Source organism: Bufo bufo, chromosome 1 (assembly GCF_905171765.1).
Source record: "Bufo bufo chromosome 1, aBufBuf1.1, whole genome shotgun sequence".
NCBI classification, from domain to species: domain Eukaryota; kingdom Metazoa; phylum Chordata; class Amphibia; order Anura; family Bufonidae; genus Bufo; species Bufo bufo.
Genome location: NC_053389.1, coordinates 637,651,832 through 637,674,351, shown reverse-complemented (window position 1 = coordinate 637,674,351; position 22,520 = coordinate 637,651,832). Strand labels below are relative to the sequence as shown.

General features: G+C 44.3%; 1 protein-coding gene across 1 annotated transcript in view; it reads right to left on the bottom strand.

Annotated features, from left to right (window-relative positions):
- Nucleotides 1-22,520, bottom strand: part of THSD4 (thrombospondin type 1 domain containing 4) — a 750,309-nt gene that overhangs the window by 550,432 nt on the left and 177,357 nt on the right. Inside the window, 1 exon segment of the mRNA XM_040413864.1 lies at nucleotides 5,805-6,213. Coding sequence (XP_040269798.1) covers nucleotides 5,805-6,213 — 409 coding nt within the window.

The window sequence follows — 22,520 nt, the reverse complement described above, 5'->3', positions numbered from 1 at the left end:
TTCTGCTTTTCACTCTCGACATACCATTTAAATAGCTGAAACTATGATGATGGGCTTAGGTTAGAAACTTCATTATTACTACATGAAAATTGTTTTCTAAAGAAGTACTTCATGTGTGCAAATTGGAAATGTTGAGACCACTAAAAAACCCACAGTGCACTTCTGCCAGGACACATTCAGAAAATCACTTATTTCCCGTTGTCTGTGATTTATTTGGTCAGACGGCAATTTTTTCCACCCGTGCGGTTTTAAAAGTATAAAATAACACACAATATATTTACTCTTGTCTTTTTAAATCTACAAAATATATAAAATGAGTTCCCCATCATTATATATCGTGGTAGGGTATTATTTTAAGGAGAGGAAATATTTTACAGAACACATATATATGGCTACAACATAAAGACGGTATTTAGACTTTTGGATTGATTGGTATAAGGAAATTCATTTTATTCTTTCACTTTTTTCATTATATTTATGCTTAATGTGTATAAAGTTAGTGTTACAGAGAGGTTGGCCAGTTTCTATTACTAGCTGCACATGGTAACAACACAGTATTATTAAGCTATTGACACTGTCTAATAGTTTAATAAGAAAAATTCATGTTTACATACACGTCTTCCGAACTGAGTGCTGGCACATATACAGGTGAAACTCGAAAAATTAGAATATCGTGTTAAATTCATTTATTTCAGTAATGCAACTTAAAAGGTGAAACTAACATATCAGATAGACTCATTACATGCACAGCGAGATATTTCAAGCCTTCATTTGTTATAATTTGGATGATTATGGCTTACAGCCTATGAAACCCCAAAGTCACAATCTCAGGTCCCCTTTGCTCAGGGGGTATGGATTAATTAGCTGACTAGAGTGTGACACTTTGAGCCTAGAATATTGAACCTTTTCACAAAATTCTAATTTTAAGCTGCATTTTTCGAGTTTCACCTGTATTTAAAATTTTAGGGTACTTTCACACTTGCGGCAGAGGATTCCGGCATCCGTCTCTCCGGTGTCATCCGAAAAAACGGATCCGGCACTTATTTTTTTCACTTTTTTTGCGGTCTGAGCATGCACAGACCGCAATGCCGGATCCGTTTTGCCGGAAGACTAATGCATGTCAATGGGAAAAAATGTTTTGCAAGTGTTCCGGAATTTTGGACGGAGATAAAACCGTAGCATGCTGCGGTATTATCTCCGTCCTGAAAAGTCAAAAAGACTGAACTGAAAACATCCTGAACGGATTGCTCTCCATTCAGAATGCATTAGGATAAAACTGATCAGTTCTTTTCCGGTATTGAGCCCCTAGGACGGAACTCAATGCCGCAAAAGAATAACGCTAGTGTGAAAGTACCCTTTGTCCTGTAAAATGCATCCATAGGAGATTTGAATACGACTAAAGATGGAGTCAGTCATGTGACCTCTGGCATGCAGGTAACTGTCCAGATAACATAGGTTAATAGCAGTTTATTGAGATGCAGAACATATGAATACAGCATATACAGTATTACTGCCTGCAGCTGCACCTCATCATGTCTGTTAGGGCTCATTCAGACGGCCATAGTGTTTTGCGGTCCGCAAAACACGGATAACGGCCCATGTGCGTGCCACAATTTGCGGACTGCACATGGCCAGCACTATGATAGAAATGCCTATTCTTGCCCGCAATTGCGGACTAGAATAGGACACATTCTATATTTTTGCGGAGCCGCAGAACTGAACTACAGATGTGGACAGCACAGGGTTTGCTGTCCACATCTTTTGTGGTCTCATTGAAAAGAATGGGTCTGCACCCGTTCCACAATTTTGTGGAACGGATTCAGACCCATTCATACGGTCGTGTTAATGAGCCCTTAGTGTCAGTGTAGAAGCACATCTGACATTGTTCTCCCTGTGTCCCCAGTGTTTTTTTTTACAACTTTATTAACTACATGACATCACCAGGAAGCAGGCAGCCATTTTACATATCAACTGGAAACAGGCAGCCATGTAAACACACATACAGTGAAGTAGTTAGTAATAGCCACAATGGTTTCCACCATTAGTCCATGGAAGTGTCCTGTGTGCTGACCCAGCACATATATGTCATGTTACACCAGTGCTTACTGAATATTAGTGGGGTGTCACATGACTGATTCAATTTTTTCAGTTAGGCCAGGGAAACATTACACAGCAGTGAGTGATTCATGGGCTATTACATTCTACTGTGCAGATAGTGGTTAATAGCCTGATAAAAAAAAAAGTTATTTAAGCAAAATTTTAAATACATGTATATTTGAAAATTGTATAATTTCCTAATATATAAACAAATAAAAAAGTAAAAACTGGAACACCTCTTTAACCTCTTACGGACACAGGGCGTACATGTACGCCCTGATGTCCGAGTACTTAAGGACACAGGGCGTACATGTACGCCCTGTGCATTTCCGATCACCGCCATTATTCAGCAGGCACCCTGTGACAATGCTGAGGGGGGTCCTGTGACTCCCCCGTATCGGCGATCGCTGCAAACCGCAGGTCAATTCAGACCTGCGTTTTGCAGCATTTCCAGGTCATTCGGGTCTCCGGTGACCCTTCGCAGATCCTGAGAGGTGGCGGTAACGCCATCTCTCAGGATCGCCTGTGATTGGATAATGTCCAGGAGCTCCGCTCTCCCCGCCCACAGACTTCCGTGTGAGAGAGGAGCCTCGTGTCGGTCCCTCTGCCTACCACACGATCCGCCGCCATCCGTGGCCACCTATTTTCTGACTCGGGAGAAATTGGATTACGAATTTTGCGGTGCTTATTCTCCTTTTAACACTTGTAAAAATGAAATAAAAGGGGCTACAAAAACATGTTAGTGTACAAAAAGGAGATTTTGAATTTTCTCCTCCACTTTGCAGCTATTCCTGTGAAACACTTAAACGGTTAACAAACTTTCTGAATGTTATTTTGAATACTTTGAGGGGTGCAGTTTTCATAATGGGGTAATTTATGGGGAATTTCTAACATAAAGACCCTCAAATTCATTTCAAAACTGAACTGGTCCCTGAAAAAATCTGATTTTGAAATTTTCATGAAAAATTGGAAAATTGCTGCTTAACTTTGAAGCCCTCTAACGTCTTCAAAAAGTAAAAACATGTCAACTTTATGATGCCAACATAGAGTATACATATTGAATATGCGACTCAATATATAATTTATTTGGCGTGTCCATTTTTCTTACAAGCAGAGAGTTTCAAAGTTAGAAAAATGCTAAATTTTCCAATTTGTCATGAAATTTTCAAATTTTTCACAAAGAAATTAGGTAAGTATCGGCGAAAATTTACCACTAACATAAAGTAGAATATGTCACGGAAAAACTAACTCGGAATCAGTATGATAGGTAAATGCATCCCAGAGTTATTAATGCATAAAGTGACACTGGTCAGATTTGCAAAAAATGGCCTGGTCCTTAAGGTGAAAATGAGCCCAGTCCTTAAGGGGTTAAGTGGCCCCCATCAGGGTTATCTTTGATGTTGGCTGTTACAGCAGGAGCCAGGCTTCAGTCAGTGCCGGGTTCCTGAGGTGATCCAGAGAGCCGTATCAGACCAATCAGCGCAGCAGTTACAAAATTACAGCTACCTTCATAAATGATTACTTTAAATGATGCTTATGCAAACCTTTTATAATTATGGCCTATCCTCAGGAGTCACTTTGATGAGAGCCGTACTGCAGTACACAAAGGACAAAGCTGTCTAGTTCCAGCACCGGAGCTTCTCCCAACAGCTGATTGTGGAAGTCTGGGTTGTCAAACCACCACCGATCAGATATAAATGACTAATCCTGAAGACAGGCCATCAATTAAAAAAAGGACTGGACAACCCCTTTAAGGTTGTTTACTTGAGAGGCTAACATCATTTTGTGAACAGTTTAGGGCACCAGATGTACATCATTTTGTGTACAAGAAAAGTCAGTTTAGGGGTGACCTTATTACTATGTATAAAAATATCAAAGACCACTATAGAGATAAGTCTAATCATCTATTTATACACAGGACCGTAGCTATAAAATGTGGGCACCTACTAGATCAGGAAGAAAGAGGCTTTCTACACCAACATAGTCAGTGATTATTTACTGTAAGAGTCAGACTCTGAAAATCTCTACCAAATGAACTAATTAATTGACAGAGTTTAAGAAAGGATGAAACGAAAACCACAACAGACATCAATGATGTGAAATGTCCGTCATTTTGATGGTATGCAGCATGATTTTTTCTTTCAAAAAGTCTAAATCTGGCTCCTAGTGGTGCCTCCAACACAGATGTGACTATAGCCTTATAATTACTAGATTACTGGAGATAGGTCGTTGAACCCAAGATTAGTTGAGATATTTTGAGTCACGGAATTTCTCCCTAAGATGAGAAAAATAGTTTTTTTTACCTTCCTCATGAATTAAACTGCATAATAGGTTATAGGGAATCCGTCACCACCGACCTCCCTGTCCAACTGTCTCCATGGACACGTAGTTGCGGTTATCCTGATTAAAATGCCTTTTTTTGTTTTGTAGATCTGAGGCTCCGTGATGACAGTTTTTGTTAATATGCAAATTAGGACTTTGGTGCAATGAGGGCATCAACATTGCAATTGTTGCACCCAAGCTCAGTTCCTTTCTGTGGCCAGCCCCTCCCTTGCATAATTTGAGAACGGAGCCTCGGATCAACAAAAGAAAACCAGTGTTTTAATCAGGTGAACCACAGCTATATGTCTATGAAAACAGATTGTTAGGGAGGTCGCTGGGGACAGATTCCCTTTAAATTAGATGGACTGTCTTTTGTCATCCTTACTATTTGATCTGCTAGTTGCCTCCAGCACACACTGAATGAGATGGGTTACAAGGGCGGACTGGGGACCTAAAGTGGTCCCGGAAATAAAAAACTAAAAGTGGCCCCATGTTGTAGGTGAATCCAAATTAATAGAAGGCGGGGCAACACATATGGTTGGTGTCAGCAATACCGTAGTGCAAAATACCATCCCAGCAGAACCAAATACTACCCCAAAAGCTGTCCCTGTGGTGGCCAACAGCAGCAGCCATTTTCTATCCTCCTACAGTTGTCTCTGATTAAGATATGGAGCAGGGGGTTTAGCAGGTGAGATGAGGGCCACAGAAGTTGAATTCAGGAGAGGTATGTATGGTCATTTCCTTGTAGGGTCTATGGCCACTCTGCACCAGATGGGTTGTCTATATAATACACAGATATCCTGGGTCTTCCAGAGATAGAGATGATCTTTGTAGTTGTACCCAAAAAGGATTACACTATTGTCCTTTATTCTTTAGTCCTTATACATCAGCTAAAAGGCCTGAAAATAATTCTTTAGTTTCTGTTACACTACATGTAATCAACTGGGTTATGTCATGGTTATATAGTTTAGTACTTCTCCATGCTCAGAAATTCTAAAGATCTAAGATCAACATTACCTTAAAGGGGTTCTCCGGGTAAGTACTAACCTGTGGACAGCAGATGCTTTGAATGGTACCTAACCTTCAGTTGCTCTGCCGATTCCACAACCTGAGGAGCAGATCCTGTTGCAATGACCGAGTTAGAGCCTGCAGCCAATCGGATGGTCAGATGATCCCAGTCGGGATGGCGGAATCAGTGGAGAGACAGAAGGCTAAGTACTGCTCAACGTGTCTGAAAGAGACATTTTAGGTACAGACCTGGATAACCCCTTTAATAAACTGTACAACATAACAGCTTCTCCATGTTATTGTGAGCGATGATGTGCTCTTAGATACAAAGCAGTGTGATTGATTAGTCTGATAGAATGCATGTATTTTGCACTTACATCCTTATTGCACAGCTTATACTGTTTGTAGACTCCAGTACACGTGATAGCTGTAGTTCCACGCTGGCCTTGTGGATTACCTCTGAGCAAATTGAGGGATGCTCCCTGAACAGGAGAATCAGGGAAGACATTTTGAGATATTGGTTGAGTCTGAGAAGGGGAAGGCAGCCACTTATTTGCTGAAGGATGTGCAGACCTAATTGAAGGATTAAGACCTTCTTGGTGAATGTTACCAATGCCGGAGTAACGATTCTGCGCTACGATTCGTCCGTTGGTAAACTGTCTTCCGGTCTGGAGCTGTCTCCTTTTTCTTGGTGTTTCTTGACCTGTGTCACTTTGCAGAGGTAAAACGTAAGGAACTTTTCCATATCCGTAAGATCCTGGACTGACTGGAGTCCTTGTCCGGTTTCTAAATTAGAACAAACAAAAGTATAAAATACATACCACTAGATACAAAGTCTTCAACAGATTGCATGATTTAAAATGAAGGCAAATACATAACACCACTATACAAAATGAATACAAGCAGTATTTTTATTTATTTTTTCTCTCTCTCTATTAGCACATACTGGTTTTACTTATTTCATTACATACATATGTTTGTTGAATACGCAATACAATAAAATGTCCTGAAGATTACTAATACATTATTAAACATTGACTTGGAAGTCAATCATAATACAAGTGCCCTTTAAAAATGACATTACACGAAATGTATGGTGTAAGCTGTTAAACGTGAAACAAAAACATGTCTGATGACGGCTCGATGGATGCCATGTGTCAGACATGTGTAGGCCATCCATCGGACATATGTTACCCAATACATTTATTCTCCATAAGAACTACAGCTTTAACATCTGCAGAGAGACCCAGGCTACTGCAGACAATGAACAACTCCCTCGATCTCCACGCAGGGGTGCTGCGCAGCACTCCAGGGGAAAGCCATCTCAGATGCCATGGTCACAATTGACCATGGCATCTGAGGTGTTAAATGTCTGAAATTGGCAATTGCAGACATTAGCCCCAAGTGTCTGCTGTTTAAAACAGCTGAAACGGGATGGCTATTGGCGGGCACCATCTAGAAAGACCTGACTTCTGCCATACATGTACAATGGCAGTCAGGAAGGGGTTATATGAACCAGTAGACACACATGCATGTTGGCCACTCCATTCACCTCTACGGAGCTACTTTGCTTTTCCTAGGCCAGTGACGTTATGTTCATCAGTCGCTTGGCCTTGAGACAGCTCACTTCTATTCAAGTGAATGGTGCTGAGCTGCGATACCAAACACGACCGCTATCCAATGGATGGCACTGGTCAGGGTAAGCTGCGAGGAGACCACAGAACTCACCACAAACAGGAACCCCACCAATCTGATTTTGAAGGCCTTCAAGATATGTCATCAATAGCAAATTCTCGGAAAACCACTTAAAATGAACAGATACAGCTATGTTCATAAGTGACAGATTTTTATTACAGACTGAAAATCCATCCCATACATCTGAATATAAAAATGAGACACAAGTACTGCAGAAAAAAGCTCCACTCAGAAGTATGGAACAGATTTTCAGTTGCTAAAATTTCAGTGCCGCCATGGTCATTCTGAATAAACACATTACCACTCCTTTGCTTGCCAAATATATATGGTGACGGTGACCCACAGGCGCATTTCCCCTTCTAAAGTGTTACTATGATTTGGCTTTCATTGTGCTTGTGTCACTGACACATTTTACAGGGGTAATGGATGAGCTGTATAATGTATAGCATGCAGTTCACACATACGTAAAAACGGCTTTCAGCTGGGCTACTTATGCATTCAGATGTTTCAACTTTTGGTGAGTGAATGTACCAATATTTTATAGCCATAAGCTGGTCCAGACTACGCTATTATAGCTTCTCACATATAAACAGCAGAGACCTTCATTTACAAAATAGCCAATTCCATTTCCCAATGTGCTAGATATGATAATCTAACAATAAAGCAAAAAAGCTATAGAGAATTATCTGCGGATTCCTCATCAATCTGTCAGCGGGGCCACATTTACTGAGCTTGATGACACTTTTCTCAATGTAATTATCTTGATATATTCTTTGGAAGCTACAGTGGGTAAGAATGTGCTAATATGTCAGGCAGCAGCAACTAGGAACATGTAGAAGATTGTTTAACTTTCTCCCGCCATGTACATAGCAAGTCAACAAGCTCCACCCTGTGGACCTAAACACATACCTAACAGAAATGTCCTGAATAACGGTGCCTTTACCTTATAAGCCATGATAAACCATATTAGACTGAAGGGCAGCATGTGGTTAATCAACATTAGGTTATCACAAAATATTTATAAGGAGTCTGTTAGGAGTTTTCACAATGCTAAACTGTTGACAGCACTAGGCAGAGGATGGGGAGAGTAGTACAAGCATACCGGTAGTGGAGCTTTTATCACCAGGAGTAGTGAGAACGTGAAATTTTATTCTGCAAGTTCTCAGAAGGCGGAGCTTCAATATGAAGTGCTCTCTGTACTGAGCTGCTTCACAGCCTCTCCCCTCGGCTCTGAGTGACAACTTTTGTTGTCTTCTGGTTGGATGCTACAGCTGTCAGTCAGAGTAGAGGGGCTGTAGAGCAGCTGAATGCAGAGAGGACTGCACAGTTAAAGTGCAACTCATTTTGGTTTAAAGATTCTGCTTAGCAAACTTCTAAGTGTTGCTAAGGAGAGCCTGTCGTCAGTCTTCAGAGTTTTATTGTGCGCTTAAGATGCCTGTTGTGTGTAACAAGTCGGATAGGCAGGGTGATGGACAGTGATGATTAGGCCACATGTCCATAGTCAGGGACTGAGGTAGTGACAAAAGGAGGCTAGAAGCTTCTGCATGTAACACACAGGTGTCTTTGGCGCTCAGTAAAACACTAAAGACAGATTCTCCTGAGCAACATTGTTAGAGCTTTGCAGAGAAGACTCTTTACACCCTGTTTTTTAGAACATAGAAACATCTTTCACTTAAAGTATTTTACAAAAATGTTAATGTCTGTGTCCCTACACAATATTAAAAATAAACTGAGACAGCTACACTTTAATCTGTATATAAAATCAAATGAATAAGGCTACTTTCACATTAGCCTTTTTTTGCGGATCCGTCATGGATCTGCAAAAAAGCTTCCGTTACAATAATACAATCGCATGCATCCGTCATAAACTGATCGGTTGTATTATGTCTTCTAAAGCCATGATGGATCCGTCATGAACACCATTGAAAGTCAATGGGGGAAGGATCCGTTTTCTATTGTGTCAGAGAAAATGGATCGTCCCCATTGACTTACACATGGTGGCCGCCTCCAGAGCGGAATGGTGACTGAATGGAGGCAAACTGATGCATTCTGAGCGGATCCTTTTCTATTCAGAATGCATTAGGGCAAAACTGATCAGTTTTGGACCGCTTCTGAGAGCCCATGATGGATTTTAGAAATGGAAAGCCAAAACGCGAGTGTAAAAGTAGCCCAAGAGTTTATATTTCTCACTGTTCCCTATAATAAAAGTCCTTCTATCCCCAGACCCCCATGACCCCAGGGCTGTCAGCAGTTTAACATGGTCAAAACTGCTGACAGATTCCCTTTAAGGCCTCTTTCACACGAGTGTGTCTGGATAAGGTCCGGATGCGTTGCGGCAAACCCGCGCGAGTAGGTACGCAATTGCAGTCAGTTTTGACTGCGATTGCATTCCGTTGTTCAGTTTTTATCGCGCGGGAGCAATGCGTTTTGCACACGCGTGATAAAAAACTGACTGTGGTACCCAGACCCGAACTTCTTCACAGAAGTTCAGGTTTGGGTTCAAGGTTGTGTAGATTGTATTATTTTCCCTTATAACATGGTTATAAGGGAAAATAATAGCATTCTGAATACAGAATGCTAAGTAAAATAGGGCTGGAGGGGTTAAAAAAAAATAACAAATAATTTAACTCACCTTAATCCACTTGTTCGCGCAGCTGGCATCTCTTCTGTCTTCATCTGTGAGGAAAAGGACCTTTCATGACGTCACTGCGTTTATCACATGGTCCATCACTTGATCCATCACCATGGTAAAAGATCATGTGATGGACCATGTGATGAGCGCTGTGACGTCATCAAAGGTGCTATTCCTCACAGATGAAGACAGAAGAGATGCCGGCTGCACGAACAAGTGGATTAAGGTGAGTAAAAATTTTTTTGTTTTTTTTAACCCCTCCAGCCCTATTTTACTTCTAAATTTACTTCTAATTCTATTTATTCACAGACACAATATATGATTGTAAAGAAACCAGTAATATGTAATAGCTTTTGTTATGCAAGCGGGTGTGGACCCGCTGCGCCACTGACTGGCTATACTCTGAAGGGGCGTGACCAAGCAACTACCTGGTCTTCACTAGAGCCTCTGATGGTGAGGATAGGCTTGGGCTAGGGTTGGACGATATCAAAAATATTCCCACGATAACGATATTAAGAAATTTATCGCGATAACGATATATATCGCGATAAATGCCCATTTAGAAGAAAAAAACACTTGGGGCCACAAGGAGACGTTATACTGTATGGGGGCAGCCACAAGGAGACGTTACACTGTATGGGGGCAGCCACAAGGAGACGTTACACTGTATGGGGGCAGCCACAAGGAGACGTTATACTGTATGGGGGCAGCCACAAGGAGACGTTACACTGTATGGGGGGCAGCCACAAGGAGACGTTACACTGTATGGGGGCAGCCACAAGGAGACGTTATACTGTATGGGGGCAGCCACAAGGAGACATTATACTGTATGGGGGCAGCCACAAGGAGACGTTATACTGTATGGGGGCAGCCACAAGGAGACGTTACACTGTATGGGGGCAGCCACAAGGAGACATTACACTGTATGGGGGCAGACGGGCAGTTCCCCAGCCTCTGATCAGCCCCCCCAGCCTCTCCCTCTTATCAGCCCCCTCTGGTAACCCCCCCCCCCTAGTATTAATCATTGGTGGCAGTGGCCACAGGGTCCCCCTCCCCATCATTGGTGTCAGTGCCCTTCCCCCCAGTATTAATCATTGCTGGCAGTGGCCACAGGGTCCCCCTCCCATCATTGGTGGCAGTGGGCCCCCCCCTCCCCAGTATTAATCATTGGAGGCCACAGGGTCACCCCCCCCATCATTGGTGGCAGTGGGCCCCCCTCCTCTCTCCCTCCCCAGTATTAATCATTGGAGGCCACAGGGTCGTCGTCCTCCTCCTCCCCCCATCATTGGTGGCAGTTTGCAGTTCCGATTGGAGTCCCAGCAGTGTAATGCTGGGGCTCCGATCGGTTACCATGGTAGCCAGGACGCTACTGGAGCCCTGGCTGCCATGGTATGTTAGTGAGCAGCATTATACTCACGTGCGTCGTGGCCGCCGGGCGCTCCTTCTTCTGTCTGTGCGGCGCATTGCTAAGGCTTATAGCATTAGCAATGCGCCGCACAGACCTATGAGAAGAAGGAACGCCCGGCGGCCACGACGCACGTGAGTATAATGCTGCTCACTAACATACCATGGCAGCCAGGGCTCCAGTAGCGTCCTGGCTACCATGGTAACCGATCGGAGCCCCAGCATTACACTGCTGGGACTCCGATCGGAACTGAAAACTGCCACCAATGATGGGGGGAGGAGGAGGACGACGACCCTGTGGCCTCCAATGATTAATACTGGGGAGGGAGGGAGGAGGGGGGCACTGCCCACATTCCCGGCACCCGACCTCTGAGAGGACGCTGTGATCACCTGAGGGGTTAATTGCGCAGATCACAGCGTCCTATCAGAGGTCGGGTGCAGGAAATGCGAGTCACAGAATTTCTTCCCTCCCCCACGCCGGCCGAACTGCTGAGAGAGCCACCGCAAGCGGCCAGCAGGTATCGGGGGCATTTGCACGAGTAGAAGTACTCTGCAAATGTCCCGTATCGGTTCATGCTGGGGCGGGCGGCCGCAGATTTAGAAGCGGTCAGCGCACATGACCGCTTCTATGATGTCACGAAATACCGCGGTATTTACGAAACGGCGATATCGCCATATCGCCGTTTTTTTAATACCGCGGTATATCGTGATACCGGTATATCGCTCAACCCTAGCTTGGGCCATTAGGATAGTTGCCAGGTGCCACTCCAGAGCAGTTCCTGAGTCAGTGGCAGCAGACCAGAGATACCGGTGCAACCACCGAGGGAAGTACGCGGTTAAGGCAGGCAGAGATAAAGCAAGGTCCGTAAACGAAGTCCGATGTCAGAGGCAGGCGGCAAACAGGCAAAATCCGATAACTACAAAAGCAGAACTTGAAAAACATCTTCACACTTGGAACTAGGGAAGCTAGTGACCATGAGTTGCTCAGGCATCTTCCTGTGGTAGGAAGAGCTTTTAAATACTTCCTGCAATCCAGCCATAGGCTGGTGAGACAGAGGGCGCGTACGTGCTGCCTTACAAAGGAGGAGAGACACACCTAACAACAGTACAGGTCTCCAGCAGGAAGTAAACTCTGGCATGGAGCACAGAAGCAACAGTTAAGTCAGCACAGCGCATGGCAGCAGGAGGTAAAGAGGGAGCCCGGCACCCGTGCCCACAGGTAGGGGCAGCAGCACTGGCATGGGTCGCTGGGCTAACAGCGTTCTAAAAAAAAAACCATTATTCTCAATATAACATGGACATAGACTTTTCTTATAGGATAAATGTGGAAGAAAAAATATATCTGAAGAAGAAAAAATTATATGTGTCACACAAGATTCAAATCTGGGATCTCTACATGTAAAACCAATCATTTAACCACCAAGCTATAACATTACCACATAGATATATAAGTTTTCCCCATGCTTGTAAGCTAGCACATATGACTGGCGTCTTTATAATCATACATTGTGCCTGTGAATAAAGCAGTCATATGTATTTTAGCTTTCTGAGCAGATCTCAGTGTGGTGAAGCTACAGTACGTAGAGTATATGATATGTAGATGCAAGGACACAGCTCTGCCCTCAGCATGTCTAGCCCTGTCAATCAAGGGGAGGGTGGAGTGTACAGAGCACAGGGGGTGTTACATAGCAGTGCTCAAAAGATTCAGCCCTGCCTCCTGGTGCTCGAAATAATCATTTGCAAATAAAAATGCAGATTTCTCTGCAGCTGTTTATCATACAGACAAAAGAAATGTATAGTTTTAATCAGCATGATCAGCCCTACCAGGCAGTGTGTCTGGTTAAGGCTACTTTCATACTTGCGTTCAGAGCGGATCCGTCTGTGGTCTGCCCAGACGGATCCGCTCATATAATGCAGACGTTTGTATCCGTTCAGAACGGATCCGTCTGCATTATAACTTAGAAAAAATTCTAAGTGTGAAAGTAGCCTGAGCGGATCCGTCCAGACTTTACATTGAAAGTCAATGGGGGACGGATCCGTTTGAAAATTGAGCCATATTGTGTCATCTTCAAACGGATCCGTCCCCATTGACTTACATTGTAAGTCTGGACGGATCCGCTTGCCTCCGCACGGCCAGGCGGACACCCGAACGCTGCAAGCAGCGTTCAGGTGTCCGCTTGCTGAGCGGAGCGGAGACTGAACGCCGCCAGACTGATGCATTCTGAGCGGATCCGCGTCCACTCAGAATGCATTAGGGCTGGACGGATGCGTTCGGGGCCGCTTGTGAGACCCTTCAAACGGAGCTCACGAGCGGACACCCGAACGCAGGTGTGAAAGTAGCCTTAATAGGGTTGATCCTGGTGACAGAGCGTCTTTAATATCTTTTTGCAGCAATTAACTGCACATTTCCTTTGGACATGTATGTTTTAGACAGGTTCCCTTTCTCACAGATATCTTTTACAGATATCGTGCTTTTATATGACATGAGATCATAGATCTTTTTACTTTACAAGTGGAAGCCCAAGCAACAGTTCTTTGTGAACTTCTTCACAGGGAGATCTGCCCAGGTCTAATTAGATCTCATGAAGGACAGATTTAATCTCTAACCAATTAAATGACCTTGGAACTTTGCCTATAATGGGAAAACATCCAAAACTTCCTCAGACACAAAGTACATTTCCAGTACAGTCCAATATTTTGAATAATGACCCTTGAGTGAGGAAGTAAACTGCCATAGTAGCGTATCACAACACCTCGTCATCTTCTGAAGAGCTGCCAAGATGATGAAAAGTTCAGCTTTCTTTTAGGTTTCATAGTCATCGGGGCCGTATAAGATCTGTGAAGGTGCTGATTTGCAATGTCAGATCATATCTTATGTCATCCTTCTGGTGAAGTTCAGCTGTTGTTGCTCTTCAATAAAAATGCTGAGGGACAGTAATGCTTATTACTGACATTTTATAGCTCTCTGCTGCTGCCTAAAACACTGGATTTCTCAAAATGATATAGTGTAGATGAAAAAGTAAAGATGAAATGTCCCAAGCAAAGAATATAGGAAAAAATACTGAAAAAATTAAAAGATTTCCTCATTTAAGCTGATTACTAATGCTAGGGTGAATTTTCATACAGCAGATTTCTTGCACAAATTTCAGTTCTTAAAGGTGTTTCAGTGACAAACATGAATTCAGATGAATGGGGCATTAGTACAGAATTCTGCTACAAATTAGCTGCAGTAAGGCCACCCTATTCTGTGATTTTTCTTGATATGTATTGAATGTGCGGCCGCTTATCGTTGGTAACATTCGAGTGCACCTTGTAGCCTGCGTCACATGGCCTGCCGTAGTTGGGGCTCGCAACCTCCTCCCTCATCCCATTGTGTTAGTGATTTTACTTTGGAGGTATGTGGGAGTTTGGCTGTGAGTCGGACCTTGGCACCTATCGGACAGTGTTCGCACACTATAGGTAGGTTAGCGATAGGTCCTGCGCTACACTGAGATACCTTGGCGGGCTCCGATATGCTCCTGACAGGAATATATTGTCTAAAATCAAATTTTTTAACATCAGTGTGAGGGCTTAGCCTTATATTGTCAGTTGCATATTAGTGTGGTGCACCATTTGCAGTGATCTATTTACTCTTATATTTTCATCCACACATTATTCCATCTTGTGTAGGATGTTTTTGTGGTGCATGTGGCCTGCTGCCGGCATCCTTCATTGTATGCATTTTTGCTGGGGATTGCCGTTAGCAACGGATCACATGTGGAGGATCTGCTAGCCCAGTTATAAATACGCTACAGTATTTAGGGTTTGAGTATTTCCTCCCAGTAAGACCACTCTATTCTGTGATTTTTTTTGCATGTGAACTCACCCTAAACTCTTTCGAAGCAACAGTACATCAGACACAGCTCATAAAACTGGACCATGTGTGAAGGCATGTACCATGTAAAAATCAGCTGTTTTCAGTCTTATTTAAAATACATCACTCTAGAAAGAATATAACCAATCAGGTTGAGTTTTTATGGTCCAGCAGACCAGCAAAACAAAGATGAAGAAGAAATAGAGATTTGTAATTGTTGTAAACCAATAAAAACATTGAAAAAGGTGTGATAAAGTATCTCTTCCAGGGAAGGTAAAGTATACATTTTAGGTCCTAAGCACTGCATCACACAAACAGCCTTTTTTGGATAACCTATATCCTGGGTCATATCTGGACCTTTACGGGTGTCACCCACTGGTGAGCCTGTACCTAAGCTACTTGTGGTTTGTGGTGGTCTTGGCTCCACTGGCCTTGCCCATTCTATACTTGCTGGAATATCTGTATACCAGCTCTAACCACCGTATGCTCATTCCTTTTTCCCTACTTTTTGTTTTTTTCAATGCAGGCTTTACCATCAGCCTGGCATTGCATTTGTACATCTCCCCTGATGAGTTCGTCTTGAATGAAACGTCGGGAGTCTACCTTTATAGGGTGTACTAGGGATTCCGCCCGCGACTAGGGAAAGGTATCCCGACGGGGACGCGCCTTGCGGGGCAAGTACCTCGTATAGGTAGGCAGGGTGATTTAGCCCCTACCCCTCTATCAGGGTTGATTAGGGATTCTTTGCTCCCGTTTCCTGCCTTGCTGAGGTTTCTATGTTGGAATCATCTCCATTGGTAACACATCCATGCAATCCATCGTATGGGAGGCCGTATGCATTCAAGTTACTCCACCATCTACGCCTACAGCATCTGATGGGTGAGAACGTTCCTTTTTTGCCTGCTTTCCATGAGTGTTACCTATTCGTGTTTGTTTGTCCTGGCCCCATTGGGCTGTCTTCATGTTAGTCTGTTCAGAGGCCCCTCAGGCCGATGCTTTATGTTAGTGCTTCACTTTTTTAGACATAGGAATAAATGTTAAGTTTTACCCCTTTGTCCCCTAGGGGATCAGTACATTTTGTCACTTATTATTGGGAGTAATTGGTCAAGTGCAGTAACTTGGCGTTATAGATTCGTTGAACAAAAATATTAGCAATAATAATGTCACCATCCAATACGCAACATAAAGCTAAGAATGAACCTACACAGGCCACATCCTACCAACAAAATGATTCATTGACCAATATGGAAGTTCTTACAAACTACAGAGGAACATCACCTGTATGCCTGTAGAACTTCCCACTCATAAATTGAATAGTGTAGGTTTCCTCATTTGCTAATTTCACAAAGGTGAGTGTAGTTTGCAGTCGGTAAGTATCCATTTCCAATAGTTCTAATGCGACATGGCACAAGACTCCAGCTGTTTCCACTCCCTACAGAAAACTTGCTTCAATATAGGTAAGTATAGAATTGTTTTAAAAATAAATATATATACATAATGCCTCGTAGGGCTAGCTCTGCATAACGTAATGATACCTTTCCCGTAGCAATCGATTGCTTCATTCTGGAGAAAAAGCACTTTTAATGCATATACACATGAGAAGTTAAGTGCACTGTGGGCAGGCCCAAGCCACTCTGTGCAACCTTGCTGCTTGTGCTTCCTCTTCCAGCTCCTCCCTCTCTTTCTTGATTGGCAGGGTCAGGTCCCTGCTCAGTCATCTTACTTGGTCCTGTCAATCAAGAAGGAGAGGGAAGAGCTGGCAGAGGAAGCAGAAGACTATCTATTTACCCGTGTATTACAGCAAAATATGTAATTGGAGGAGGCAGATTTGGCATTTCTGGGCCCCCGAGCAAAGTTATGTTTGGAGGCCACTGTCACATACCTCGTTGCACCACAACACTCATCCCCTGTCAGACAGCTAAACTTCCCTTCCAAATTAGCAGTGCAACCTGGTCACTTCTACCACTGCCCTACAACTGGGAAGGTCCTCCTCCGGTGCACTGTGCAGGCGAACCAGCTACACAGGCAGTATTTCCATCCCTTTAGTAATTTTTCTTCAGCAAACCACTTGTGGTCCCCAATCTCGGAGGCCTCAAGCATTTGCTTTATTTGCACGGTGGTAAAGTCTACCACTGGTCATTGCTAATGCATTTTAACACTGAGCCCATATAATGCAGCAAATTTACATAAGCACATTGCGTTATGATGATTAAAAATTGCATCAAATAACAGTCAACCCTGCTACATCTGCATTAAGCACAATGTTGTAGCATCATGAATACGGCTACCAGTAATCTAGTACGTAACTGATAACACTGTCGGCAAGCCAAGTCCCTATAACGTGAGCTTTGTGTAAAATCACAGGCATGCTGCATCATGTAGATTTATCTCTATCACAAGTATTACCCGTGGATTACTCTCAATGCAGAGCTTTCTTCATTATGTCACGTTAGTGGGTGTTTAGACAAAACTAAGTAGCCCGATTGATAACATGAAAGAGCAGTAAATTAGAAGTAATCCAACGTAAACTCTCTACTTCATTCTCCAGATTAGCTCAACAAGACACTTAGTGGCCTGTGTTGTTTCCAAGTATAAAATTGAACTGCTGCTGTACACAGTGCCAGACATATGCCCAACATCACATTACAAAGCCATTCAAATAAAAGCGATAAAAACTGCCCCACCACATCATAAACTAATAATCTGACTACCTAATGGATGCAGTAAAAGACCTAAATCTAAGTCAATCCCAACAGAAGAATCCCGTAGCTGCCAAAAAATACACTGCACTAGACCTCCAACATTATTACTACTAAAATATCCCTCCTTGAAAATACAAGCAGCAGCCTGGCTTGTCGAGCCAGAAGTCTGTGCAGAACGGCCACAACTTTATTATTAGATCCAGTCGATGGACAGTGACTTCTAGGTGTCTACCACAGGCTGGGATTTAATACCTGAAAACAAAGCATTTCTCAAAATAAACTAATTGATGGAGACACAGAAAAAAAAAAGGGAGTGCAGCTTTATAATAATCTCGCAAAACACCTGCTGGAATTTGTCTTGGCAAAATCCAAAGCAAAACTGCTAGCCAAGCTGAAACACAAATAGAGTAGAAATGGCAGAAAGTATGCTAAACCTTTTGAAGTTTCCTTTTCCACTTTTCATTCTCTGGAAAGCACTTTTTTCGTTCACCGCAACTTTGCACAATGTGTCCCCAAGGTGTGTTTTTGGAGTCCGGTTAAGTGGTAAAATGTGCGCCGGTACTGTACACAATTTCTGTACAGCCTTTTCAATAAGTAATGGATTTATACTGAGGAGAACTAAAACAAAAGATCTATTTTATGTTAATATAAAGGAACTAGCCTAATATTGAAATCTAGAAATAAAAGAATATTTACGTAGGAACATATGGTTTGTGGAAACAGACACCATTTAGTAAGGTTGGCACAGAATCGAAGTGAACAGTTCACTATGTTAGAAATACTGGAGGACCCAGTAATATACACCATATAAAGGGGCTGTAGGAGAGGTAACAGTGTAGCTGGGCCCTGGGACGTGTCACATTTAAGTCCTCTTATTGCATCTCCCACTGCATCTCCTCCGCTCCTGGCTCTCTGCTGGTCCTGGCCTCATCTTCCCGGGTATTACCTGCTAAATACGAAGAATATGCGGATGTCTTTGAGAAAGCAGGGGCAGACACCTTACCTCCCCACAGACCTTATGACTGCCCCATTGATCTACTCCCCGCGGCCCCGCTGCCGTACGGACGGTTATACAACTTGTCTGAGCCCGAGATCCAGGCGCGAGGGGTTACATTGAGGAAAGCCTGGCGAAGGGCTTCATCGCCCGTCCACCTCCCCAGTCGGTGCAGGTATCTTTTTTGTGGGGAAGAAGGACGGGGGTCTTCGGCCCTGTATGGACTACCGGGGCCTTAACAACATCACCAGGAAAAATAAATACCCTCTCCCTCTCATCCCTGATCTCCTGGACCGAGTGAAGGATGCCAAAGTGTTCTCCAAGATCGACCTCCGGGGGGCCTATAATCTTGTGCGGATCCGTGAGGGCGATGAATGGAAGACAGCTTTTCGTTCCAGATTCGGCCATTATGAGTATCTGGTGATGCCCTTCGGGCTTTGCAACGCCCCAGCTACCTTCCAAAGCTTTATCAACGATGTCTTCCGCGACCTTCTGGACACATAAGTGGTAGTGTATCTGGATGACATCCTAATTTTTTCCCACACACTCCAGCAGCATGAGAGACATGTGAAGGTAGTCCTCCAGCGCCTTCGGACACACCGACTCTATGGGAAGCTGGAGAAGAGCATCTTTGAGGTTCCTTCTATTGAATTCTTGGGATACATACTGTCCCCCGGAAAAGTGGAGATGGATCCCAAGAAGGTTCAGGCCGTCCTAGAATGGCCTATCCCACAAAACCGACGAATAGTCCAACAGTTCATCGGTTTCGCGAATTTCTACCGTCGATTCATCCGGAATTTCTCGGTCATATGCGCTCCTATTACAGTCCTAACCGGGAACAACGTTCCATTTGTATGGACCCCTGCCGCTCATAAGGCTTTCCAAACCCTCCAAAGGCTCTTCACACAAGCTCCGATACTGGCACAGCCTGACACTGCTCTCCCCTTCTACCTGGAGACAGATGCCTCAGAAAAAGCCGTCGGGGCAGTTCTCTCCAAAGACAAGGGGAGAAACAACTCCTACACCCACAAGCCAGGTGGGCCCTCTTCTTTTCCCGCTTCACCCTCCAGATAACATATCGTCCTGGATCAAAGAACGGGAAGGCCGATACCCTCTCCCGTCTTCACGACACTGATGCCGTGTTTTCACCTCCAGAAACCATCCTTCCAAGCACCTACTTTTTGGCCACACAACATTCATTACTCGAAGAGATCCGACAAGCCAGCGTGACCGTACCGTCAGAAGCAGCACACCTGCCACAAAGGCAGGGTCTACGTTACCATGAGGGAAAGATCTACGTGCCTACTTCCCATCGGGTGCCGATCCTGCAACATCATCACGACCACCCAACCGCAGGTCACAGGGGAATACGCAATACCTTAGAGTAAGTGCAGAGGCAGTTCTGGTGGCCTTCCCTAGCGGCAGATGTACGTTCCTTTGTGGGCTCATGCACCATCTGTGCCATGCACAAGAGACCCCACACCCGGCCAGTCGGCCCACTACAACCTCTACCCGTGGCAACGGTGCCCTGAAGGGACCTCGCCATGGATTTCGTGGTGGACTTACCTCCTTCACAGGGCCACACTACGATCTTGGTTGTAGTAGATAGATGCACCAAGATTGCCCACTTTATTCCGACCGGCCTTCCAACAGCCCAACATACCTCAAAATAGTTTTTACAGCACGTGTTCCACCTACATGGACCCCCCTCCTCTATTGTATCTAATCGGGGTTCGCAGTTCACCTCCCGTTTCTGGAGCCAATTTTGCCACTGCCCTCCGCAACCTGTCCTCTGCTTATCATCCCCAGTCCAACAGCCAGACGGAGAGGACGAACCAAACCTTGGAGCAATATCTCCGCTGCTATTCGTCATACCTACAAGACGACTGGGTGGACCTTTTCCCTCTGGCAGAATATGCATACAATCAACAGCAGCATACCTCTACGGGACTCTCACCCTTTTATGCGAATTATGGGTACCATCCCTTGACTCTTCCAGACCTTCCGGTGGACATTCCCGTACATGAAGTGGCCTAGCGCCTCCGTCGTCTCTGGGGTTTGCTACGTACCCTAGTGCGGAAGCTCCGCACTACCCAGCAAAAGACTCAGGCCGATCGGAGACGCACCGAGAGCCCCAAATACAGAAGTGGGGATAGGGTATGGTTATCTTCTCAGCACCTTAAACGGACCTGCCCGTCCATGAAATTGGGCCCCTCGCTTATTTGGGACCATTCCACCATCGCCTCAATGGTCAACGACGTCGCGGCGAGGACTAAACATGCCTACTTCATTTACCATCCATCCAGTGTTTCATGTATCACTACAGAAACCCTATCGTGCCAACCACCCCTTGTGGGCAGAGTGCCGGTGCCACCCGCTCCCCATTCAGGTGGATAACAATGATGAACTTATGAAGTCCAGGGGATCTTGGACTCCCGCAGCACGCCGTGGAGTCTTGGAATACCTTGTCACTGGAAGGGATATGGGCCAGAGGAGCGGCAACAGAGGGGGCGGTCTGGGTGAACTGTTGTACTTAAAGCCAGTCAGAGCCTTGACTCATTGTGAGTTATTCAACCTTATGGTGAACACCCAGCTCCCTCTGTGAACCTGTTGTTTAATCTGACTTCCCAGCTACCGACTCCTTGCCTGTTTCCTCGATTACGATTTCTGCTGCCCGCCACAACCCAGAACTGGAACCGACTACCCGATTGGATTGACCTTTTTTGTACTACGCTAATTTTTGGGATTATTTCGTCCCTGCCAAAGGATTCCATACCTGATCCACTATTCCAGCCCTGACACTAAGGGTTAAAAAGAATCTAATCTTGATGATGTATTTCACCTTCTTTCTTATTGAATACTCAAACCTGAATGATTTCACTGCTGCTTACCCACCTATATATGTGTGATCTTTGCATATGATTTTTGTGGCATGATTAAGATCTGTTGGCCATGAACAGCCTTGTAGTTACAGAGATATACCTTTAATAATGAATAAAGTTTGAAGATTTTACTCCAGTGCTGGATGCTCTTTTTCTTTAATTGGTTTATCCACGGGCTGGAACGGGACCTTTGTACAGAGACTAAGCCCTGTTTCACACTGTGGTTACCCGCTCCGACAGGCTTTTCCGGCAGTGGAACAGCCTGCCGGATCCATAACTACCATGTACAGCCGTTTGCTGCCTGAAGTCCGCCTGGCCCCATTCACTATAATGGGGATCCGGCCGCAGCACAGCAAATATGCCGAGAGGTGGCCGGACAAATACCACTGCACTCAGTGTGCATATCACAGTCCTGACCACACACCAACAAGCCTCCTTTGCAAGACCAATAAGTTGACTGCATATGTGTGTGTGTGTGTGTGTGTGTATATATATATACACTGCTCAAAAAATAAAGGGAACACAAAAATAACACATCCTAGATCTGAGTTAATTAAATATTCTTCTGAAATACTTTGTTCTTTACATAGTTGAATGTGCTGACAACAAAATCACACAAAAATAAAAAAATGGAAATCAAATTTTTCAACCCATGGAGGTCTAGATTTGGAGTCACACTCAAAATTAAAGTAGAAAAACACACTACAGGCTGATCCAACTTTGATGTAATGTTCTTAAAACAAGTCAAAATGAGGCTCAGTATTGTGTGTGGCCTCCACATGCCTGTATGACCTCCCTACAACGCCTGTGCATGCTCCTGATGAGGTGGCGGACGATCTCCTCCCAGACCTGGACTAAAGCATCTGCCAACTCCTGGACAGTCTGTGGTGCAACATGACATTGGTGGATAGAGCGAGACAGGATGTCCCAG